This window comes from Hippoglossus hippoglossus, chromosome 18 (genome assembly GCF_009819705.1).
Source record: "Hippoglossus hippoglossus isolate fHipHip1 chromosome 18, fHipHip1.pri, whole genome shotgun sequence".
In the NCBI taxonomy this organism is placed as follows: domain Eukaryota; kingdom Metazoa; phylum Chordata; class Actinopteri; order Pleuronectiformes; family Pleuronectidae; genus Hippoglossus; species Hippoglossus hippoglossus.
This window is the reverse complement of record NC_047168.1, coordinates 6713808-6738337: the sequence shown is the minus strand read 5'-3', so window position 1 is coordinate 6738337 and position 24530 is coordinate 6713808. Positions and strand designations below refer to the sequence as shown.

The 24530-nt window shown below is 43.0% G+C and overlaps 3 protein-coding genes and 2 non-coding genes across 11 annotated transcripts in view; 2 read left to right on the top strand and 3 right to left on the bottom strand.

The window, feature by feature from the left end:
* The window catches only part of prox3 (prospero homeobox 3), an 11472-nt gene extending 3026 nt beyond the window's left edge, over nt 1-8446 (top strand). The window contains exons 2-7 of one of the 2 annotated variants that reach the window (XM_034569469.1): nt 249-341; nt 1078-2948; nt 3064-3171; nt 4033-4145; nt 4733-4838; nt 6525-8446. In XM_034569469.1, the coding sequence (XP_034425360.1) occupies nt 1080-2948; nt 3064-3171; nt 4033-4145; nt 4733-4838; nt 6525-6698 (2370 nt within the window). In that variant the 5' untranslated portion in view covers nt 249-341; nt 1078-1079 and the 3' untranslated portion in view covers nt 6699-8446. Of the gene's footprint in view, nt 1-248; nt 342-1077; nt 2949-3057; nt 3172-4032; nt 4146-4732; nt 4839-6524 lie in introns of both variants that reach the window. The other variant, XM_034569468.1, reaches the window with a different exon arrangement.
* trnai-aau lies at nt 5796-5869 on the bottom strand. The gene has a single exon. It is a non-coding gene; the product is annotated as a tRNA-Ile (tRNA).
* A 1984-nt stretch (nt 8447-10430) lies between the features above and the next one.
* tmem179ba (transmembrane protein 179Ba) lies at nt 10431-15111 on the top strand. Its single transcript, XM_034569554.1, has 6 exons — nt 10431-10539; nt 10964-11156; nt 12462-12658; nt 13541-13678; nt 14173-14251; nt 14356-15111. The coding sequence occupies exons 2-6, from the start codon at nt 11061-11063 to the stop codon at nt 14545-14547; spliced, it is 702 nt and encodes a 233-aa protein (XP_034425445.1). The 5' UTR covers nt 10431-10539; nt 10964-11060; the 3' UTR covers nt 14548-15111.
* Nucleotides 14721-14802, bottom strand: trnas-gcu. Its single transcript has one exon. It is a non-coding gene; the product is annotated as a tRNA-Ser (tRNA).
* Nucleotides 15112-20376: 5265 nt separating the features above from the next.
* brms1 (BRMS1 transcriptional repressor and anoikis regulator) lies at nt 20377-24202 on the bottom strand. 6 transcript variants are annotated; one of them, XM_034569545.1, is made up of 11 exons: nt 24066-24182; nt 23332-23387; nt 22635-22856; nt 22437-22527; nt 22210-22337; nt 21541-21620; nt 21339-21435; nt 21124-21213; nt 20875-20939; nt 20743-20782; nt 20377-20665 (listed from the first exon to the last, which is right to left on the bottom strand). In XM_034569545.1, the coding sequence occupies exons 3-11, from the start codon at nt 22852-22854 to the stop codon at nt 20646-20648; spliced, it is 831 nt and encodes a 276-aa protein (XP_034425436.1). In that variant the 5' UTR covers nt 22855-22856; nt 23332-23387; nt 24066-24182; the 3' UTR covers nt 20377-20645. The 6 variants fall into 6 exon arrangements, with proteins under 6 accessions (XP_034425436.1, XP_034425437.1, XP_034425439.1 ...); XM_034569546.1 differs by lacking the exon at nt 23332-23387 and having other exon boundaries at nt 20743-20779; nt 20872-20939; nt 24066-24202; XM_034569548.1 differs by lacking the exon at nt 23332-23387 and having other exon boundaries at nt 20377-20653; nt 20743-20779; nt 20872-20939; nt 24066-24202.
* Between the last annotated feature and the right edge of the window lie 328 nt (nt 24203-24530).

Sequence of the window (24530 nt, the reverse complement as noted above, 5' to 3'; positions counted from 1 at the left end):
GACAAAGATCATGAGCCAGATGTTAACCTACTGCACCACCAGCTCATAGCCTGGTCCCCGGTCTGCTGACCTGCACTCACGCCCTCCGTGTCCCTGTCTTCCATCGGGTTTGGATCAGAGCTGCAGCTCTCCATTTCTTCCCATGACAAGTCTGAAGGCCAGAGATGAGACGACCATCCCTTCGGTCCTTGTCTTAACTTAATCTTACTCGTCTACACTCTCACAGTGTGTGCTTGTGTATTTTTCAGCTCTACGCACGGACGCTGCAGCTCATTCTCTTCACTATTAGAGTGGAAGTGGTTGTGTCCTTCGATAGAACCCTGACCCGTTTCGCCGTCCAGGTAAGCAGAGGTCATTACCCGGACATATGACGCACGTGGCTTTGGTGTCACAAATGCCATACAGAGTCTTTATATGAAATTATTTATATTTCACTACGCTGAAAATCACATTGAAAACTAGAATGGCTGTCAGTAGAGCGTATACCTCCAAGGCCCAACAGTCCCTTCAATTCAATCAAGCTGCACCAAATCGCACACACCTATAGATATCAGTATAAGAAAATATCAGATCATTTTGAGGAAAAGCAAACAAACGGACAGGGGTGAAAACATAACCTCCTCGACAAAGTTAGAAATTCAAAAGCAGCATCTCTCAGTTTCCTGTTTTGCTGGATTAACCACAGAATTCACTGTTATCAATTTCTTTTGTACGGAATGATTCCAAAGTAAACTGTTCACATTGCCGTCTCTAGATTATCTAGACTGACAGGGACAGGGCCGCTCTATCTGGTGAGCTGGCGGGCCCCACATATAGGGAGGCTTGAATCCTCCTGCATGCTTGACCCCCCCCCCCCCCATTCTCTCTCCCCGTCTCAGGGCAGAGACACCATCACAAATCACAAGTATACCTATTATTTGTAATTTAGCTGAACTTGCCACTGAAGTGTACTCGAACCGAGTTGTGCCGGTGAAATTGTTGCATGTAATCGGTTGCAAAACACTCAAAGCTTCTGCAAAACACCTTAAACTTCAGCAACAACACTCATTATTGTCTCTCTCTGTCTCTCTCCCTCAGCGATGGATTCACCCACAGATCTTTTCGGCGACTCCGCTCCCCAGATTCACGCATTCGCTCCCACTCTCAGCTCCACAGACCTCCCCGGAGTCCATCCCCAGCCCGGTGCAGGTCGCCCTCCTCCTGCCTTCAGACCTCCCGGCTTCCCCATCATTCACCACCACCATCAGCCAGGGGGAGCATCCAGGAGGAGTGGAGCACAACTCAACACAAGACACCCTGAAGGCAGAGATTTGGAGGAAGGTGGAGGAGACAGGAACGCACAGGTGGAGCAGGGGATTGAAGGAGGAGAGGAAGGGGTCCTGGAGGGAGAGGAGAGCTTGTTGGAGGTGAAGAAGAGGCACAGTGATGCCGTTCTCGCAGCAGAGTGGAGCCAAGATGTCTTGAAAGTGAAGAGGATGAAACTGGAGAGTCGTCAGAGGGACGGAGAGGCTGACGGAGAGGCCGACGAGGGAGGCAGGAGACGCGTGGGAGGCCGGGAGGGGAGGAGACGAGAGAGGGAAGAGCTGAAAGAACAGCTGGATGAGGCGAGAGAGAGACTGCAGCTCCTGCAGGAGAAAGTATGGAGGGCTTTTGGGGAAAAGCACATGGCAGATGAGGAGACAAAAAATAGGCGCAGGAATGGAAACAGAGGAGCAGCGGATGGAGAGGTGGTGATGATGGAGGAGGAGGACATCACAGAAGGCATGTATGATGAAGAGGACATTGACGATGGAGAGACAGAAAAGGAGTCTTTCTCGCTTCTTTCCGTTTCCCCTTTTGAAAACTTCCACACCCAGAAGCGGAGAGAGGAGAGGCAGAAGGAGAGAGAAAGGAGGATGGAGAGAGGTAGAGGAGGACTGCACTTGGAGGGCCTAATGGAGGGAGCAGGGCTGTGGTTGGACTGTGGAGGACTGGTGAGAGGAGACTGGGATGGAGGGATGGAAGATGAGGGTGAGGAGGGCGGGCAGAAGTTCGCTCAGGCCCTGAAGCTGGAGCTCGGCAGCGCTGTGGCCCGAGTCATCGACCGAGTTCTCCGCCTCTACACCGAAACAACAGATTTCCCTCCTTCCTCTCCGCCTGCCGCCATCTCCTTCGTCCCATCTGATCTAGGCAATGACGGAGGGAGGGAGAGGGGAGTGTGGATGGGACTGTTAACGAGAGGGAGAGGGGAGGAGAAGACGAGGGGTAAGGAGGAGAAGATGGGAGGGCAGGATGGAGAAAGAGAGAAGCAGCTCCAAAAGATGAGGAACGGGGGCATCGGGGCTCAGGGGCAGATGCACCGCGCCGAGCCGTCAGATCTGACGATGCCATTGGCTGTCCAACGGTCACCCGACATACGGAAGTCTCACCCGCTCCTTGGCCCACCTCTCTCCTCCCACCTGAATCCCTCTCACCCAAACCTCTCCCTCCATCACCCGTCACTACCTCGCCCTCCTCCTCTCTCTCACCCTCCCCTCTTACCTCCAACTTCGCAGCCCAAGGACCCCTCCTCCCATCCGTCCTCATCCTCCTCCTCTTCCTCCTCCTCTTCCTTTCCCGCGCCTCACCCTCCTCCTCCTCCTCCTCCCCCTCCTCCTCCCCCTCTCCCCCTCCCGCTGCTGCACTATTCCATGCAGCAGCTCTTCTCCCGGGCACTCCACCACACGCAGCTCCCCCACATGCCGCCGCCCCGGAAGGACTACCTGAACGCCGACCCCTTCCTGGAGTTCTCGTCCCACCCCTCGTCCCACCACTCCTTCCCACCGCTCCCCTTGCTCGGCCACCTGGACCCCGCCCTCGCCCGGCACGCCCACGGAGGCAGGGAGAGGGAGAGGGGCATGAGAGGGGACGGGGGGATGAGAGGAGGCGGAGGGATGGACGGAGGGGAACTCTACCTGACAGCTGGGGGAATATCCTTTTTTGTGTGCGTTTGTGTCTATGTATATGTGTGTGTGTGTGTGTGTGTGTGTGTGTGTGTGTGTGTGTGTGTGATGTGTGTATCTCCTTGACTGGCCTCATGTATACACCCAGGAGGGCTTGTCTCCCTGTCATCTGAAGAAAGCCAAGCTCATGTTCTTCTACGCACGTTATCCCAGCTCCAACACCCTCAAGACGTACTTCCCTGATGTCAAGGTGTGTGTGATGGAGCTACAGTTCATTCAAACCCATATTTTACCCTTTACTACAGATAAACAATTTTTCTTGGCTCACCATGCCACGGTTAAATTTAGTCTATGGCTTGGACACTTTTAGTTTGACTGACTTTTGTCAATATTCATGCTTTTACATATATTTTATAACATTATTTAATGACATACTATTTATAAGATATAATGTTTAACAGGTTTCTTTCACTTTGTAAATTTCACTATGTAACTGTAAATTTGTTAATTTTGTAAGTAAATAAAATTACTTAAATAATTAAATATGTTTAATGACTTTTAACCAAAGTAAAAGATATAATGGGATAAATAAATAAATATATATATTAGTATCAATAACCAATGCATTAAATGACATTTTGCTGATAATACTGTGCATTTTCATATTTCATGCATTTAATAAAATAAATTATAAGAGTAATAAAATTATTATAAATAATAGTAAGTAATATATAAAATATATCAAACTTTACTTCGAGAAAATGGTCAAAAATACATACATTTTAGTCTTTAAAACATTTGTGTGCTGCACTATTTTAAAACATATGATGATACCAATATATTTCCTTTATTTCCATCTGTATTATGGTCATAGAGGTGCTTGTGTTTCTTTAACCAATCACAATCCGAAGTATCATTCTCATCAACAGAAAACAGTTGCTAATATTTGGTATATTACGATTAATGTGACAGGTTGGAAATGTAACTTTTTGAATTCAAACTCATGAGTCACTGTTGACGCTGAAAAGAATTCAAGTAACGAGCACCAGCGCTCTGTTGCTGTCCAGAGCCGCTCACTTCTTCCCCTGCTGTTTCCCTGTTCACCGTCTAGTTTAACCGCTGTGTGACCTCCCAGATGATTAAATGGTTCAGTAACTTCAGGGAGTTCTTCTACATCCAGATGGAGCGCTTCGCACGACAGGCTGTCCGCGACGCTCTCACCCGGTGAGTTCAGCCTGGCACCGGTTCACGTTAAACTCATCTGCGGCAAAAATAGTCCACTGCTCACACGCTGGTACTGACACTGTTTCATTTATGCATCCGAAGCTGTGCATATGTCGCCCTGCATATTCGGTCATTTGTAGAAATAAAGAATTACAAATTGCTAAATCATTACAATACACTGTCATTTCATGCTCTTGCCTTTCCTGTTTTATGCAACAGAGTGAAGCATCATGGTTTATTCACTTTTTTCCATTTTATCTCATAGTTTTCATTGTTAGGCTAGTGTTAGTTGTGATAAATTTATTAAAGATCATTTTAAATTTAATTTTCAATGTGTTTAATTTACAGAAAACATATATTTTTCTTTGTAATTATTAGCCCTACTGCTTCTGATACTGGATCAGTTTTAAAACTAAATAAATGTGAATGTAATGATCATCATTATCTCAAGCCAAGAGGTCCAAAATCCTCAGTTAATAATGCCTTTTACATTAGTGTTAATTATAAGTAATAGTAATTAACACTATTAACATCATGCATTTTTGTAATAGCTGAATTGAAATTCATTTGCTGTCCGTGTATCCCAGGGATGGAGCACCTCGTCTGAGCAGAGAGACTCAGCTGCGAGTGGGCCGTGACACGGAGCTGTACCGCATCCTCAACATGCACTACAACAAAAGTAACATCTACCAGGTATGGACTGTGTGTCCATTTCAGCTAAATATTTGTATAACTGCATATTGTCCTTGGATGACTGCTTTAAGCCTTATAGTGCTGTAAATACAGTTCATTTCTTTAATGGAATGGGGACCTTGGTTTTTCTTGAATAGGGTCAGAGCATTTCGTTTGTGAACACAGGATCACCCCAAGGTTCCATGTGTGTTATGTCATCAATGCTTTATAATGTATATAATAATATATCAATAGGATGTACAAGCTGTAACTGCTGTTTTGAATGACATGACCTTCTCGTGCAGGGCAACATGTATGAAAATCAGTGGTGGAGAAAAGAAATAAAAAAATATATATAAAAAGAATTGACAAAAATGCACTCAATTAAAAGTAAATGCACCACATTCCCTTTTCTACTTGGATAAAAGTAAGTACTTGATCATTTACTTAAAGTATTTAAAGTAAAAGTACTTGCTGAGAGTAGTCTAGTCTCAGTACTACTCCATCATTAACGGTGCCTACTGTATGGATTACTTTATTATCTTATATATATATATATATATATTATATTAAAATATGAAGAACAACGTCAACATGTACCACAGTGCATTGTAGAAATGTAGTGCTGTAGAAAGTACAGATATTTGCTAAAATGTGTGGTGGAGAAAAAGTACCTGTAAATAAATCTACTAAAGTAAAAGTACAGATACATGAAAAATGTACTAAAGTACAGTAACTAAGTAAATGTACTTTGTTATAGCTAACCACTGGTGAAAATGAAGCTCTTGTTTAAAAACACTTCAGACTGAATGAAGGAAATAGTTCATATAGAAGCTCACCACAGTATTTATTTAATATGTATATTACATGTAAATGATCAAAGTTTGGACCTGTGTTCATTCCCGTTTTGCATATGAAGTTTCTGTGTTGTGTAGTGTTGGTGATGTATTGAGCACTGAAACCTCTTCAAAAACGAAGTGGCCAGTACGGGGATCGAACCCGCGACCTTGGCGTTATTAGCACCACGCTCTAACCAACTGAGCTAACCGGCCGTGATGCCAAGTTCAATTCATTGTGGTGTCACACAGGGGAATACCGTTGTCAAGGAAACGACGTTATTTTTTTTTAGATTGGATTAATTTCACGTACATTTTGTTGAATTTTCATATTTAATTTACACACACACAAAAGAGCATTGGGGTATTAATCGTATAATTATTTTCATTTTGACGTTGTTTAATGAAACTCTCTTTGGTACGGAGCTGTAGAAGTGTGCACGCTTTATTTTGCATTTTGTGATGTGCGTATAGCTCTTTTCATTTCTCTCTCTCTCTATATATATATATATATATCTGTTTGACCAGCAACACAGGGTTTAAAATGCTGGATGGTAACAAGTCGCACAGCTGAACATAAGTTTATATGTTCAGTACATCAGAGTATTTTGCCTTTAATTGTACTGTTTGATACAGACACGTTGTGTATAGCAGCACACTGAATGAAACCTATATGACAATTATAATAACAATATGTTGCTTTTATATAACAACATCATTTTAGTATTACAAGTAAAGATTTGACAGAGTTGACAGGAGACACATTTTCCAAAATAAAACTCTAACTCCGGAGTGTGTCCATACGTTTCCAGCCCTAATGTGATGACGCACATGTACGATGCCCTTCTGACATCCGGACTCCTCTCTGCAGGTCCCTGAGAGGTTCATCGAAGTGGCAGAGGTGGCTCTGAGGGAGTTTTACTCAGCCATTTGGACTGGCAGAGACAGCGACCCCTGCTGGAAGAAAGGGATTTATAAAATCATCTGTAAACTCGACAGTCCCGTGCCGGACGCCTTCAGACTGCCCGGCTGTCCTATCGGCTGACCAGGGGACTGCAGTGATCTGGTACAAATGCACAAATTCATGCCCAATCACAAACACACTGAGTGAAGGGATCAACATACAATCATCCTCAAACTGTACAATTCCAGCCTGTGAGAAAAACCTTCAGCTCTACAGTTTGGTTCCTCATTATTCAATCCTGTAGAAAAATAAAGCTCATTTAAGTTTATAAGATGTTTTTTTGCGTGGCAGTGTACAGGGAGCGGCACACGTGGACTGAAGCAGGCCGACACACTTGCAGCCCTGTGCTGTGGATGAGAGTCTTGTGACTGCACTTATCAAAGAATGTGACCATACCATTGAACTGGTAGGAATGGGCCGAGCAGGAATTTCCTCTCTTACAAACCTTCTCCAGCCGCCAGTGGGATTGTGAAATCACAGAGCTGCGACTCAGGTTTGATTACACGGACGAACAGGTTTTCATTACACTATCATTAAAAACACACATATATATAGTCACAGTAAAATGGTGTGTGTCACCACGAGATGGCCGGTGTGTCCAAATCTGTGAACTTCACATCCAGGAGCATTTCAAGGGACTTTCGGGAAAACAAAGCTGCCCCCCCCACCCCCAAGAGACATGTGACACCAAAACACATCATTCCAATCTTCAAACAATTCTTTTATTTCCACAATTATTAACCAAGTGCACATAATTAATTAGCAAAAGAAGTATTGTTTAAGTGCAAACTCACGTTCTTGACCTCATCCCAAACTCTAAAATTACAAATCTTTTGGCAGAAAGCTAATGGGGCCTCATTAGGGGGTTTCTGACCATGGTGTCCTTGCAGTCTCCTGTACATAATCCATCATAGAATCTAAGGGGCTGTGGACAAATGTATTCAGCCATTCTCAGAGGCCCCAGGAATTTGCCCTCTTTCCCCTGTTCACGTCGTTAAATACATTCCCTGCCAATGTATTGCAAATTACAACAATTCATGAAAGACATGAGGTAGGTTTTTATGCATCGATTCACTCATCAAACCGAGTCCACAGCCTAAGTACCTAACAAGTTTAGTTTGGCGTGTAATCACCGACAAACCTAACAATCACACAGATTTAAGTTGGACCCTCCCTTAGGAGTGTTCATGGTTTTACACTACATTGATAAAACAATGGGATGATTTGCCAAATTATTTTTTAAACCCTAAAGTTACAGGTCGGTGGGTTCCATCCGTGGATTTGTTTTGCTTGTGTATCAGTCTCAGTTTAATATTACATTATTATTATGAAGCTTTGTAAAGCTTTTGTACAATGTAATCTAACTGTAATTAAAATTCTGTTCAGAGAGGGACAATATATTGAATTCAAAATGGTTAAGCTGAATGTTTTGTTGTTTCCTTGATGTACTCTTACAGTTGAAATACTTATGCTTTTGTATAACTTTAACGTGAAGCTAAACGTGTTAGGCCAGTTGCACATTTAGTGTATATCAATATTTGTTTCCAGAAGGAATGGAGAACTCTTTCAATATATTTACAGTTGGTTGACTGCTCCATGATAAAAGCCCATATGTAAACTCTTTGTGATGTGTTTTCAGATGCATGTTTCCTATATTTCACTTTTGTATTGTGACCCTGTACGTTTCTCTCATTGCAGTTATTGCTCTCTCTCTCTTTTATATTGTACATACACGCTGTATTCTCTAACGTATATATCTGTGCCTCAATCCAGCTGTGGTGAATTTTGATGTTTAAACTTAACAGTGAATTAAAGTGATAGCAGGCTCGTGTTGGTGTGATGTCGCACACACACACACACACACACACACACACACACACACACACACACACACGCGCTATCTCCTGGTAGCCAACACTAATGCCATCATACATTAATCCTTTAATCTAACACAACCATAGTAACGCACACATTCACAAACACATTGATGCTAATACATGGATGATGGCTTTGGAAGAGGATGAGCACAGGACAAAGTCCAACCACCTGAGACAGCACACACACACACACACACACACACACACACAGACACACACTCACACACACACACACACACACACACACAAACAGATTTTCTCTGGTATAAATGCATCCGAACTACAAGATTCTTGCAGAAAACCACCTAACACAATAGAAAAGGATTCTTATCACCGGACCTGGTGGTATTTTAGTATTTATCTTGGAATGAAAAGGTTCATAAGAACAGCACAATCATAAATCATAAATATAAATGCAAATGTTCCTGAACTCACTTCTTCTTTGACCGTCTTTGTCCACATCTGAAAATCATCCAGGGTCAGATTTCAGCCAATACAATATCGAGCCATTTTTACCTGCGCAACTAGTTGGTATTTATTTATAAAATACTTTAATGTCAAGACTGAGTGAGCAATTCATTTGTACAGCGGTTACTGGCGTTAAAGCTCTGGAATAGAAAGGCCTCTTTGAATATCTCCGTGACATCACTTTGTGCACACACCCCCCCCCCCCCCCTGAGAAAAATCAATCACAGCGGGGCAATGCACCACATCATTGATTTTCGTACTTTTACAAAAGCTAAATTAGCTACAGCTCTATTTGTTCATATTTACTTCGCTCGATACCTTTATTCTCGTTCCTCTACTCTGAACACTCCTACTTTCCAGGGTTTATTCTCATGACTTGTATTTATCTGAGATTTGAACATACGTGTGTGTGTGCTTGCAGATGTCTGTGAAATGTAATTCATTTGAGGTGTTTCATGCACAATACAACTTATACAGTTATCCACAGCAGCCTGACACACATTTTCACCTTGTTTCTTACTGTAGACTGCACACCATCAGATTCTCCAGAAGGTAATACGAGAACGGATGAGCTCTAAAGAGAAACTGCAGTAATGCGACATGCATTTATATCCTGTATAAATGCAGAAACTCGTCAAACTGAAATGATGTCACACCCTCTCTGTGGGTTTGGTACTTCCGCTGCAGAAGTGAATTTAATAGCCTGGAAGCGGCGACGGGGGCCACACAGAAAGTGGCACGGTCGTATGACATAAGTCACAAGGTCTGATTAAGCTCTCTGGGAATGGAGGAGCTACCAGTCGTAGCCAACACACACACACACACACACACACACACAGTAGACACCACTAATTCAAGGATGACTTTAAATCCTCTAGTAGCTCAACCTTGCCACATGATAGTCCACTGCATATTATTACTGCATGTTGTATTATATTATACACATTTAATACTCTCCTATCAACAGCTGGTACCACATGAGGACAAATAAATGTGTTAATATAGACTTTCATGTTAAGTGTGCATGTTTGTATGGGCCTGTTTAAAGGTGATCCATCATCCCTTACATCCATCTATCCATCTATCCATCCATCCACCCATCGATCTATTCATCCCTCCATCCAACCATCGATCTATCCATCCATCCCTCCATCCAACCATCGATCTATCCATCCATCCATCCATCCATCCTCTCTTCTCTCTGCTTCCCACAGCGTCAACTTGATCTTTCTGGGTTGTGGGATGAAACCAGCTCCTGCCCCGAAGAAAATCGTCTTGTATGACCCCCAGTGTCCCCGGTTATCGACCCTGTCAGTGACAAAACCGACCAATTTTACGCATTTTTTGCCGATTTGTACGCACGTCTGGCAGAGCCTAGGAGATGGCAGTTCCTCTTCTGGAAGTAAAACAACCGGAGCTGTGGGAAGCTACCAAACTTAGACACGAGAGCGAAGCTTGGAGCAGGTCGACTGTAGAGCGAGAGGAGCCGAGAGAGAGAGAGAAAGACAGCCAATCACCGGAAATCAAGTGTATTTACCTTCAAACTTAAAGCGTGGCACCAGAGGACGAAGAGGCAGGTAAGTTGATTATTAGATCACAATGGAAACGTCTGGATTTGATGATATGATTTTTGCAACGCATGAGAATGTGTGAGGGAGATTTTACGTCGATGATAATTCCAGGAAATCGAATCAGACTTTACTAATCCAGGAGGAAATACTTCCTCCGGATTAACACAACATATAACTGACAACAGAGAATAAAGCAATGAATATCAATATGAAGAATAAAGCATAATAAGTGAAAATAAAAAGTATAAAGTGAAAAAAAATTAAGTGTATAAGGAGTAAATGCAGAAGTAGTCCCTGATAGAAATGTTCACAAGACTATTCAATGAAACAATGGAGGATTAAATAACTGATGGAGGCTTTAGAAATATAATCTTACGTCTTATTACACATTTTTTTGTATTAGTGCGTCACATGTGTCTGTATTTTGAAAGCCAGCAGCGGAAGCCAGTGGTGTGGTTGCGGCGGGTTTGACTCCGGAGCCCCACTGCACACTGACGCCGGGCGGGCGCACGGGACGCAGCTGGAGGATGTCGCTGACCTGGCTGCTGCTGCTGGAGCTCGCTCTCTACGCCAGCTGCTTCGTGTGCGGGATCGTGGCCGCCGCCTCCACCACCATCGTCCAGGTGACTTCAGGAATTAGCCCCGAGCCATTTGTCCCGTCTCCTGCCTCTTCCGGGTGGACTCGCCCGCTGGCTTGTTGTGTTTTTTTGGTGTTGAATCAAGTGAAACAAAAAGTTGGCAACAGAGACAAAATATCGTTTGTTTTTGACACTTTTTTAAAGCACTTTACTCAGTTTTAACTCGGTTTTATTGATTCGTTTTCACGGTGTTTCTGATATTAAGGTAACATCAGGTCAAGTCTGTCTTTTAACTGTATTTTACGCTTTTTACTTTCTATTTGTCACATATTGTCAGCAACTGAGCGCGTGGACTCGCGACAAACAGGCACGCGCTTTCACTTTCTGCCCAGCTGTGTCAGCTCTATCTTCTTCATCATCTCCATCTTCTTCGTCATCTCTATCTTCTTCGTCATCTCCATCTTCTCGTGTCGTTAGTTGCGCTCATCTTACGCTATTTGCGCACTGGAGAAAAACAACCCTCCTCAACTTAATCAGGAAACGCGCGAGCACGTGAACAAAGCACACGAGCGTAAATGCTGGATGTGCGCGCGCGCGTTAACAACAGTCATGTGCCCGCACTCGAGATGCGTGTGTGTGTGTGTGAGAGAGAGAGTGTGTGCGTGTGTGTGTTCGTTTTTGTTACCTCCTTAGGACCCTTTCCTGTATAAACACTGAGCAGTCGTCCTCATGGGGACCAAAGAAGAAGAATCATGTACTTTGGATGTTTTTCTATAATCTCTCTCTCTCTCTCTCTCTCTCTCTCTCTCTCTCTCTCTCTCTCTCTCTCTCTCTCTCTCTCTCTCTCTCTCTCTCTCGTTCCTTAATTTTCCACAATGAATGGAAGTCAATGCAATGCAAAGTCCTCATATGGATAGCTGTGCAATAAGCGTGTGTCTGTGTGTGTGTAGGTAATCAATTGTGTTGCGTCTTCAGGACCTTTTCTCAACATCAACATTGACCCTATCATATTTTGCAGAGAGAGCTCAACACACTGCAGATGAAGGAAACCCACGCCAATAGAAACAAACACGTGATGAACCTGGCTGCAGTTCGATGCTTTGTGAAGTTATTGAGGTCTGCTACTCGTCAGTGGTGATGGAACTTCACAAAGCATTGCACTACAGCCAGGTTCATCACTTTTTTGGGTCCCCTGGAAACATTTCCGTTGTTGTTTCCGGCTTTTTTTTGCCCTGGGGGTTGGTATTTAAACACAACAACAAAACTGAGACAGTTAAATGATGAAATAGGATAAAGAAAATGTCAATAACAAAATAAAATCTCACACGTCTGTCTTGTCTTCTCTTCCAGGGTAATTTCGGAGGTCTGTGTATGCTGTACGGACTCGTCAACTACAATGCGACGGCAGGCCTCATCGGAATCCAGGCATCCAGCTCCCCGTCTCTGTGTTACTTTGTGTCGGCCATCTCGGTCATGGTGGCAGTGGTGTGCTTCTCGCTGTCTCTGTACTGGGTGTACACCCTCTGCATCGACGGGGATTTCAGGAGGTGATTATTTTCTCGTCATCTCAAATTATAAGCCCCCAAAGGCATCTTTTTAGATTTCATTAGTTTTAAGTGGGCTGGTTACTGTCACAGAAAACTTACTGTAGTGGTTTATTATGTTGGAGAACAAATATACAGCTGTATTACTGCAGATTACACAATCCTAGAAAAATACAATGGACAAGTGAACATAAACAACAATATTCTGTAACATGTCAAACAGGAATATGATATCTCCATTTACATGAACTGCAATAATTTGACTATAGGCCTGACTCTGAATAAGATCATGATGTTTACATGAGTTGCTAATAGAATATTCCATCAATATTCAATGTTTACATGTTGCAGAGCATAGTCTGATCATGACGTCGTTTATAAGCAGTTTTTATCTGCCGTTTATGTCGATGTTATAATGTGATTAGGACACATGTCTACATGATGTCAGGTCAGAATTTTACTGTCAATTACATGACAAAAATGTGATTGTTGTGATTTCTTTTTTAACCCGATATGAACTGGTTTGTTGTACGTCTTAATTTGTGAAGTGTATTCTTGTTTTTACATGAGACAGCATCAAACCCAGATTAATAAACTTCATTAAGGCAGCTTAGTTTGATGGTTTCATACAGTTTGGCTGCTGCTTTCCCAGACTGAATCACTGAAGCTGCAGAATTGATGAAGAGGTAACAAAACATGGAATAAAAAATACGACAATCAAAGCAGAGTATAGTGTAGGTCATGTCATGGTGACATAGTCATTTCCCATCATTTCCTCATTTGGTCAGAAGGTGAATCAACCTTTTATTCCTGTGTTTTTCTTTCCCCTCACATGAAAACGGCTCAGGGTCGCTCTCACGCTCCTGTTTCTCCTCCTCTCCACAGGGAGCGAATGTGGATGAACATGGTTATGGCTGTGTGCGGCGTTTTCCTCTTCTTCCTGCTCATCACGGGCTGCATTCTGAAGATCGGACGGGACTCGCTCTGCAACTCGGTGCTACATGTCGTTCCCAACATTACCAGGTGGAACGCGCACACACACACACACACACACACACACACACACACACACACACACACACACACACACACACACACACACACACACACACACACACACACACACACACACACACACACACACACACACACACACACACACACACAGAGGATATTGCGACTAAAAACACATGCATGCACAGACATGTCCACACAACCAAAACCCCTCAAAAAACAATCCCAAATGAAACAAACATTTGAAACCCACAGAGTTTTACTTCCTGATTGGCTGGAGTATCTGTCTGACTCTGTCCCTGACCGACCTGCCTGCCTTTTGGGGGCCGATGCCAATAACGATATAAATGCACATCTCGTCTGCATTGTCTAGTCTGTGAAATATGTTTTCATATCAGCCCTCACCTGCAAACTTTAACATAGATACTGATATGTCTGTGAAAGCCTAATATCAGACACTATCCATTGACTTTCTAACACACGATCTGTTTCTGTCTGTCAAGTTGTGAGCAGGCCCAGACTAGAAACTGGGTGAGTCCTCTGAGAGCAGGAAAGTTCTACAACAGTCTGTACAAATCTGAGGTCAGTATCTCTTCCACTGTCTTTTATTTAATGTCTTTATCCTCATGACTAATTAATTAATTCAAAGCCAGGAAAATAATGCATTTCATGTGTTTCCCTATCAGACAGCGGTGTGGGTCAACTTCTTCTTCTGGCTCATCATCGGGATCCTGGTCTTCATTCAGCGGCGCCAGAGTCCCGGGGCGAAGGTGATCGTGGGGGGGTTCGGTGAGGCGTCCGGTGGGCTCTTTGGTGACCCGGGGGTGACCGCTGCGGAGACCGAGCCGTTTTTCAACCGACCCCCGCAGCCACAGTGAGGACGTGCGTCCCAGAGGTTTTACAAACACACAGCAGCCAGATGTGGTAATAGGGTTAATACACTCATTGTTTTAGTGAATGCCAACAAAGTAATTATTAAGATGCTTGTGATAAATTGTGAGTAAATGTGGCCGATTAAGGCTCTGTCAACAACAATAAAGTCATTGTTCACCGACGAGGATGGGATTCGAACCCACGCGTGCAGAGCACAATGGATTAGCAGTCCATCGCCTTAACCACTCGGCCACCTCGTCCTGTTTAGCAGGATTACATGAAGCAAACTAGTGCGCAGAGCCGTTTGTGTTTCCCTCAGGGTGTCTGTGAAGGAGACTTCCAAAGATTGAACTGCTGATATGTGCATTTCCCACATTTACCTCGAAGCCATTTTCAACGTCTGAGACCTGGATCACACAGACACGTGGAGTCCTGCCTTTGTTTTTTTTTTAACATAACTTAGAAACAGGATGTGTTCATCACAGGCATTTAGTTATATTTCACCAGTGGGCTCAGATTTTGTACTTTAGGTGTGATTTGCAGATTTAGTTTCCTACTTTAAACATTTTCTCATGAAGTTAAAATCAACTTTTTTACGTCCGGTTCATCCAGTTTTAATAATGTTTGTTCTCTTTTTCTTTATTTATGACAAATAATTGAATTCGGCAATTTCCTTTCTTTTTAATTTGCCACTGCTGATGTGTCTGTTCCGACCCTTAACTTTTTCTTCTAACTTGTACTTTATGTTCACTCAGAGTCTTACTTCTATCAGATACTGTGTTTGATCATGTGCTGTAGAGTGAATGCACTTCAGGGCTGTTTAGGCCAGAAATCAAACATGTGGCTGTTTGTGCTGATGCTACTTGACACATGTGCTAAAATAAACCAAAGAGTTTAAACACAATGACCTAAAGTTCTTTTATTTTTTGCTGCTGTAGCATCTGTAAAGTTTTCTTTAACTTTGCATGTGAATTCATATGTTGAGCTGTGTCGCCCTCTAGTGGGGGATAATGAGTAATGACTTGGACTTCGACCAGAGTCGCTCTTTCATTTTCTCTGTTCTAAGTTTTTTAACTGAGGGCGACAGAGAGAAGAATTTGGCAAAAGCTGTTTTCCGCTCCGCAATCGTATAATTGTAGCGAGGAAATGATGCAATGACCAATGTCACCATTACAGACCTGAGATATATGGAAACTCAATCCTGACACTTTGTTTAAAACAAGTCTCCTAAGTCATTATAATGAGAAACTAAAAACATGTTAAAATAACAACATAGTATCTCAAAATGATGCCTTACTTACTCAAAATATTTACTCTCATAATTTCAATTTTTTTTAGTTTGATGCCATTTATCTTCCTGTGAGCACGGTGCAGATGTTTAGTTTGACTCAAGGATGAACCTGATTTGATTCGTGGAGGTCAAAGGTCAAGGTCACATATTTTCTGCCTCGTTAACTTGTCACCTTAGGAATTTAAGGTGTAATTCTAGTTTTTCCAAATTCCCAAAATCCTGACACTCTTTACTTTGCATTTTATGAACTGAGGGCCAAGTGGACACAGTAGACATATCTGTCTTAAATCTCTTCCAGCCAGAACTCTGTATTTTAAACCGAACACCCTGAATCGTGCAACCGCCGGGATGTTGCGTCTAAATGCCGCTGCATTAATTCACAGCAGTTGCCAGACAGATCAGAATAGACAGGATGAGCTTACTCCTGCTATTCCAGAAGGACTCCTTCTGTCTTTCACCTTAACTGCGTAATCTCTGTGGATTACCTGACGTCCCAAGGTGGAAGATAACGTTCACTGAGGAGAGAAAGAAAGGAGAGACACGCCAGGAGACGAATACAGAGAAGTCTTCACTGGTCTGTGCAGAAAGTAGAGTTCATATAAAGAGAAACACTATCAAGGACGACAAACAGGAGAGACAGCACTCTGGAGGACGCTGAGGACTCTTTGAATCTCGAGTCGGAGAAGGGATCCCCCTCAAAGATCGTGATAAATCTGACTCTAGAGTCTATGGTGAGACATTTTCATCTCTCTTATTATTAAGATGTGTGGATGTAAGAACGCATGAATGAGAGAGGGAATAGGAGGAGGAGTGCGGAAAAAACATGCATCAGAGATTGAGTGCTGGTGGGAGAGGAGTGAAAGAGTGAGAAGAGCAGTGGACAGTGGAGACTGAGCTAAGCTGTGATAAGCCTCTTTGAGCTACTTCACTCTCCACACATCAAATGTTCTGTTGTAAACCTGTTGATCTGAGCCGGGGCTCGTCACTGTGACATATTGATTCACTTGATCTGCTTTTTTGGCAGGAGAGCTCGGCTTTACTGCCAAATCAGACAGTACAAAAACTGTGGAGAACAGAGCCGAGTCCTTAAATCTCACATTTTAATCACAGACCGGCCTTCAACTTGACATTTACACTTTCAGTCTCTGTTTTGTTCAAGCCTCTGTCCTCATCCTGTCCATGTCCTAAGCTGACCTCTGTCCATCCCCCCTCCAGAACATGTCTCGCGATCAGTGTGAGTCTGTGGCCGTGAGCGTGGAGTCCCTCCTCAACGACGCCAAGAGGATGCAGCTGCAGTGCCGTGAGCGCAGCGAGCAGCTCACCATGGCCGCCACGCAGCTCAGGGTGGAGTCGGCGTCCCTGAGGGAGCAGTGCGAGGCCACACAGCTCGACATGGCGCACATCCGCCGGCAGCTGGACGAGCTGCTGGACACCAAGGCCGCCTTCGAGGCCAGGGAGAGGCAGGCGCGCAAGCTCAGCAAGCAGCTGTGAGGAGACGAAGAGGAGGAGGAGGAGGAGATGGTGGTGTGAGAGAGGGGAGCAGCTTCCTACATGTCATGAACTTATCACGCAGGCCTCCCACTGAAACCCTTTTTGTTTGGCAGCCAGGAAATAGAAGGGATGTGGGGTGAGGGGTTAAAGAAGAGGAGGAAGAGGTGAGGGAGGAAGAGGAGTGCAGACAGAGCTAGAATGCCGCTCAGCAGATTGCACACCTTGAAAAAGGCCCAGTAGTCCCCTTATGAAATCCCATTTCAATTCACTAGATTTTTATTTGCACCAAAATGTACACGCTAATAAATATCAGTCCCCTAAACATGTTTGGATTTTTCATCAAGATCCATGAAATATTCAATATTTAATTCAAGTATTGAAAAATGTCCTGTATCACAATGCTAAAGAAAGTTAAAATAAAATCCTGACTTTAACGGATTATTCCTTATTTCCAAAAGAATAAAATGTGTAAGACCCAACACCAGTTTAAAATGGGCCCTTGAAGATTTTATTATTTATTATCAACAGATCCTAAAAATTTACAATTTGATATTTTGCAAAAGAAATTATTATTCTGAACAAACAGGAATTCGTAACTGAAAATAAAACAGCATGTGTGGTTTGTTGTGTTGTTGAGAGAAGGACAAAAAAGCACTTTATTGACTTGCACAGTTATTTTTCATTCCTCTTGATTTTTGCTGCTACGTTGCACATGCACATGAATTTCATCCCTCTCCTCCTCTTTTTTGTGTCAAATAAACAATTTCCAAACACATTTTTCTTTCCTTACGTCTCATTCTCTCTCTCTTACCGATATAACGTGTGTGGGGAAAGCTTTCTACAGTCTCAGCAGCAGAAGAGGAGGGAGAAGGGGTTTTGTGAATGAATGAATGGCACAGAGAGAAAGTCTTATTGCAGACTTTCCAGAGGTGAGCAAACAAACAGGCAGATATACAGAGGTTTGTAGAGTGAGAATAAAACTGTTCCTAACTCTGGTGGCACATGCAGCCCTGAGCCTGGGTGGCAACGGGGGAGGCGATTCAATGAGTCAGGAGTCTCACACACGCACACACACGCACACACACACACTGGTGAAACCTCCTGTGCATGAAGTGGAGAAACAAACCAGCACAGACCTCGTTAAGATGCTCAGTTTATTTTAAAGACACTCCACTGAAAAGATGCTGAACCAACTTAAAGGTTATTTTTTTATCTTAATTGTTGAAATCCTCTCCACGCCTCAAAAGCCTTTAATTAATAAAGTCGTCAGAAAAAAAAGTCAGTGTCTGTGGCCCTCGTCTGTAATAAACACGACCAATCATTTCATTCTGACTGAGTGAAATCATTAGTCAGTGCTGAAGCAGAGATGACGGCCTGTTAGCGAGCGAGTCACGCAAAAGTCCTCTGGCAGCTTTCAGTCAGTGCACGTTCATGTGTTTTGGGGGCGTAACCTTGACGACAGGGCTGATGGGGGGGAGGTGGTGAGCATCAGTCTTACATCATCAAAGTGTAACCAACCCCTAGTTTTAAAATGACTTCAATGGATAACACGCATATGAATTAACTTTGTGCAACTCAAATACAAATGGCTAACTTTGATTTAAACACACTTTATTCATTAGCATTCAGTTACCAATTCAGGATTTTTAAGTGGGCAACACATTTGATATTTTTTTATTTTTTTATTCAACTATTAAGAATAAATGCTGATTGAAATTTGCTTTATTTATTTTAAGTTTATCCTTTTGAATTATTAACAGTTTTTTGAGTTTTGGTTCATCTGTGCGAATCTTTTTCTTGGTGGACCAGGTTTTTGTATTTTTTGTATTTGTTGGTTCCTTTTTTCCCTTGTGCTTTTACTTTACTTCCTGTCTATATCCTGTTTCCTGCTCCTGTGATTGCCTGCACCTGCCCCAGTCTGTGAGCCACCTGTGTGTTGTGTCTGTGCTGCTCACTCTCAGTCAACATCCCTGGATTTACCTCGTGCTGCAGTTTTGCAGGTTTGTTTCCTTTTGTCCACTTTTAGTTTTGCTAGTTTACCTGCTTCTTAAAATGCGATCAATTGTAAAAAAACTAAAAAAGTATCGGAGGGGTGATGCATACCGTGCACGTGCCTTGTATATATTCTACTTTGGGTCTTATTTCTAGACTTGTTCTGTGCTTTCAGTGTGGGGACTGCTGGTTTTTCCATTGCCTCTTTGTGCGTTGTGATTTTTGTGTTAATAAATCCCATTGTTCCTGCAGTTGATCTGGGTCAGTGGTGGAGTGATGTTCGTCCCCACAGGGCCCCCCAGTGCTGGGACGTCACAATTTGGGGGCTCATCCAGGATTGAACGTCCACGAGGTGAAGTAAGTGTGATTACATTTGTCTGTAACGACCTTTGATTTAATACAGTGGTCATCTCTTTAGTTGTGTGTGTCTCTTGTGGTTGTTAGTCGTTGTTGTGTCATGCGTTTGACTGGGTTGATTCTAATTATGTAGCCATCCAGCGACATGTTATTGACTTATTCATTTTCATATGAGTGCGGGTATGAGTTTGGAAGTAGTGATGACTTTACATTGTGTGTAGTGTATGTGTGTGTGAGCTTTATGTTGTGGTTATTGCATTTGCTGTGTCGCTTGTTGGTTGCTGCATTTTGTGTTGTGGCTCCTCTCCTTAGTTTGGTTCCTTGTGCATTACTGTTGTGTTTAATTGCAGCTATTGGTTTTGTTACCTTTTGTTAGATTTTGTGTATTTAAGTAAGTTGTAAGTATTCAAGTCTGAGTACAAATATAAAAAAGAAGCATACAGCCAGAACTCAGCATGAAATAAATGAGTACATATTTAATGTACTTAATGAAATTAGTTGTTTAATCTAACTAATTTCATAACTAAAGAATAACTTTATTCTTAAAATATTTAGATGTTCCTATTTTCCTCCAAACAGTGACCATAATGCTCCATAATAAGTAAAATGACATCAAAGAGAATATTTTTAAATGTTAAAGTTACTTAACAGCAGTAATTAAATATAAACACACACCACAAAAAGATGCAGAGTCGAGACAAAGTTGTGTCACAAAGCATTAAAATTTTAATCATCATTATTAAATCATTCTATAAATACACGGTGGTCATATCATTAGGAAGTTATTTTAAATAGCAATAGATAACAAAGGAACAGGAGAGATGCTTGTTGGGGTCAAAGGCGTAAAGAAGTAGCGACAGTCTGCCGGGCTTCAGTCGAGGGCACAAAACTGGGACTGTTAGTGGAAGGAGCTGGGAATGTGTGAGTGCGAGTGTTCAGTTTGGTTTCTTTGCCACTGGGACCCTCGTGTCCTCACCGCTCTGAAAGACAAACTGAAGACACGTCAGAGACTGAAGCTTCACAGCGTGGTGTGGTTTTGACGTGTGGTGTGGGAGCGAGGTAGACTTACTTTCAGTTTTCTTTTTCAGCGGCAACAGTGCTGCTTTTGCCTGGAAAACACACAAAGTTACCGAAACATCTGGAACACGAAATAGCTGAATGATTTAAAAATGAAAAGTCAAACACGGAAGGAATAAATCACCTTCTTTATAGCGGTCCAGTCTTCGAGGATGTCGATGTCTCTCAGCATGTAGACGATGAAAGGGCCTGTGAGATTGACAGGCAGTTTTCGAGTTGACCATTCAACATAGCAGTAAATTTCATTTTGTAGTGGATTCTAAATAACCAGCACATTTCAAACATGCAGTACAGAGAGCGACAGCTGGAAAATATATAAATGGTGGCATTAATAGAACGGTTTAAATGTGAAGAGTAGGATCTTTATTTTTACCTGAAACCAGAGCTACTTTCTTCTTTCTCTCCAAGCGACCCGGCAGATTCTTTCTTTTACACTTCTTGCCCCTCATCTCATCGCTCCACTCTGAGATAAGAACAGATCACATTCACTACAGGACATTCATACGAAGCCTAATCTCCTCTGGCAGTGGACTGAAGGCACAAAGAAAGGAAATAACATGTTATTCACAGTAAAAAGGTTGTATGTACCCGAGGTGATGTCTATATTCTGTCTGTCCTCGTCCAGTCTCCGGATCTTTTCCAGCAGCTCGGTCTTCATGGCATCAAACAGCAGCGTCTTCTCACTCTGTAACACAAGTGTGCACGCGTACACGCACAGTTTCAGTATTGCAATAGTTCTGCTTGTGTCCCAGTGCGGTATTCAGTATGCTGTGTTCCTACTGTGCGTCACCTCCAGGTGCTGCCTTGCTCCTTGCACTTCACACTCGTGCTTGTGTTGGATCACTTGCAGACACAACTCTCTGTACACTCCTGAACATGCAGACAGAGACATGTTACGTAGTTATCATTGTGGACTGTACAGCAAATGTTATAAATTTACATTTTGACATTTACGTAATGATATAAAGTCTAGTTTTAATAGTAGTTTTTTGGCATATCATAAATAGTAGAGTCTGACCAATATGGATTTTTGGAGCCCAATACAGATGTTAAGATGTGGGAAATTTTCATGATAAGCATGTTGAAACATCGGCAATGATTCCTGAGATGTCGTTATCAAACCCTTATGACAAAGAAATTGATAATAATTGAGGCTTGATATTTTCTTCTATAGAGTTTATCCATAAACTTGCACATCTTTTCTGTATTGTTTATTCTACGAAGAAAGTTTTCACATCTGCAAACACTGATACCAATATATCTGTGAAAGGCTCACATCTTTAATTCATAGAGGAAGTTGTTGCTGCCCTCAAATTTCATAGTTTAGCACCGTTATAAAACCAGAACAGTTCTTTGTACTGATTTAAAAGAATTAGATATGATGTTCAAGTTCTGGTTCTTACAGGAGGATGTTGTTACCTTTTTGAGAAAATGAAAATGTTTACCACCAGCCACGTACCGGCCACCTGTGTTCGTATCTGCATGCTGTCCTGCAGCGCAGCCAGTGGTTCTCTGTATTCTCCACCCTTCCCTGTCAGCACCTCGTCCAGCTTCACTTTCACCTGGTTCAGCCGCTCCCGAAACAACCTGCAATCACACGGTGACATCAGGCTCCTTCTTTTGCTTCTTCTGTCCTTCACTAAACATCTGTGGAGCCGGTCCATCCCCCGCTCCGACTCTACTTACTTCTCTTTCAGCTCCTGAAATTGTTTTTCAAGATCGTACATCTCGTCTAGACATTCCACCCTCCTCCGCTCGCAGTCTTCATCGTCCATCTCTTCACAGGGGACAGAGCGACAGAGACAGAAACAATGAAAATTCTATTTTTCTCCTCTTCTTTCACTCAGTCCGGTGACACAATTAGCAGAGCACTTCTGATTTTACCTGAACTCTCCTCTTCTTCCTCCTCCCCCTCCTCTTCCTCCTCACTCTCGTCCAGGTCGCTCTCCCTCTCTTCCGTGCTCTCCTCCATGGTCTCCTCTCCGCCTCCTCTCCCTTCGTTTTCTCTCGGCTCCTCCACCTCTCCGTTGGCCTCAGGGAGCTGTGACTCTCCTTCTGCCTCCATCTCCTCCTCGGGCTCCCTCACAGGGGGCTGTGTGGGCATGGCTGAGAGAAAGGTCACAAGAGGAATGAGCTCACAATGAGGTTCGGGCAACAGGGTTATGTTTTCGTCTGCATTTGTCAGTCAATCTTTTAGATGGCAAAATAACGCAAAAACTACAGAGCGGTGTGGGTCAGGGAAGAACCAATTAAATTTGGTGCCTTATTTTTAGTGTTTGACTGAGTGCTGTGGAGTTGTGCAGTCTGATGGCTGATTGGAGGCACGTGGCTGGATGTGCTGTTTACATTCATATAATAGTATAATCTATACCTATCTGGTGCCTATATATTAATATCTGTCTATAGATAGATGGATAGATGGATGGACTTTATTGATCCCTAATTTGGAAATGATTGTGTTACAGCAGCATGTTAAGGGCATTGCACATGTTTTCATATCAGGTAAATCTTCTCCTTTACTTAACATACCTTTTTCTTATCCTTGTTTTATCTTTGTCTTATCTTATCCTTATATATACACCTTATCTTATCAGTGAGAAGACAGCGGGATAGGGCTACCGTTTGACTTCCGGTTCTCTGTCACCACACAAAAACAAACATAAGGTGATTATGTGATTATTAGGTGTTATTTGAGGAAACCAACAGTAATTAAATGCTGCAGCGCGTTATGAAGACCTAAACTAAAACACCCACTGATGTTATATTAACTTATCATATTCACCACATCAATCACCAGTGCTTTCATTTTGTAACGTAACCGGAAGTGCTGCTCCGCTCTGCCTCTCCTGCCCACCACCAGCTGCCGTGATGTCATTGAGTAAAGATCGTTAACGTTACTCTCTCTGATCTTTTAACATGAAGTCTGTGGTTCAAACTGAAAACCACGAGTCTGTAGTTTATCAGAAACTCACCACAGACACTCGGGATGAGTCACAAACTAACACTCAGTCGCTTCGGCCATTTTCACCTCTCATCCGTGAGAATAAAGCGCAGTGAAGTCAAGTGCAACAGCAGCTACGGACGGAGAGGGACGGACATGTTGACGCCTGCTCACACACCGACACACATTGACAGTGAAGGTGTCTCATGTCTGTTAGTTAACACAGGAGCCGGTGTTAAGATGTCGGTGAACAAACAGACGCAGCTTCCACTCTGAGCTTCTCTTCCTACGGGGATTAACAAGTGACGTCCCTGCTGTTGGTAAACAAGTAAGCGTCCAATCCCCGCGGAGCAAACAGGAAGCGGGACACTCACCTCCTCAGTGCGACTCCGCTCAAACTCTCCTTCTCCACATTTCCATCTTTTTCAAAAACTACTTCCTCCTCCTCTTCTTCACTTCAACACTTTGCCGGACTCCTCAGCCCCGCGTGCTCGGCCAATCAGCGGCAGGCCCCGCTGATCGGAAGGCGACCAATAGGAGCAACCGTGCCCGGTGAGCGTCGCCCGTCCAATCAGAACGCCAGAGCGCGTTGCAGGGGCCAATCGCCGCTCAGACTGTTGCCGGAGCTCATCGCAATAAACCAATGGCAGGAGGTAGAGCGGAAAGCGCGCATCTGGCTTTTTTTTGGATAGTATTACATCTTCCCCATAATATAATACAATGTAATGTAATGTAATGTAAGATCATATAATATATTTAAAATAAAATAATGTAATAGGACGTAATATAATATATAATGTAATGTAATATATAAAACAAATGTTGGAAAAGACTCAGTT

Coding starts and splice junctions, on each gene's coding strand:
- tmem179ba (XM_034569554.1), top strand. CDS start 11,061: ATGTCGCTGACCTGGCTGCTGCTGCTGGAGCTCGCTCTCTACGCCAGC. Junction 13,679..14,172: donor GTCGTTCCCAACATTACCAG/GTGGAACGCGCA, acceptor CTGTCTGTCAAG/TTGTGAGCAGGCCCAGACTA. Junction 14,252..14,355: donor ACAGTCTGTACAAATCTGAG/GTCAGTATCTCT, acceptor TTTCCCTATCAG/ACAGCGGTGTGGGTCAACTT.
- brms1 (XM_034569546.1), bottom strand. CDS start 22,854: ATGCCCACACAGCCCCCTGTGAGGGAGCCCGAGGAGGAGATGGAGGCA. Junction 21,621..22,209: donor GATACGAACACAGGTGGCCG/GTACGTGGCTGG, acceptor CTGCATGTTCAG/GAGTGTACAGAGAGTTGTGT. Junction 20,940..21,123: donor GAAAGTAGCTCTGGTTTCAG/GTAAAAATAAAG, acceptor TCAATCTCACAG/GCCCTTTCATCGTCTACATG.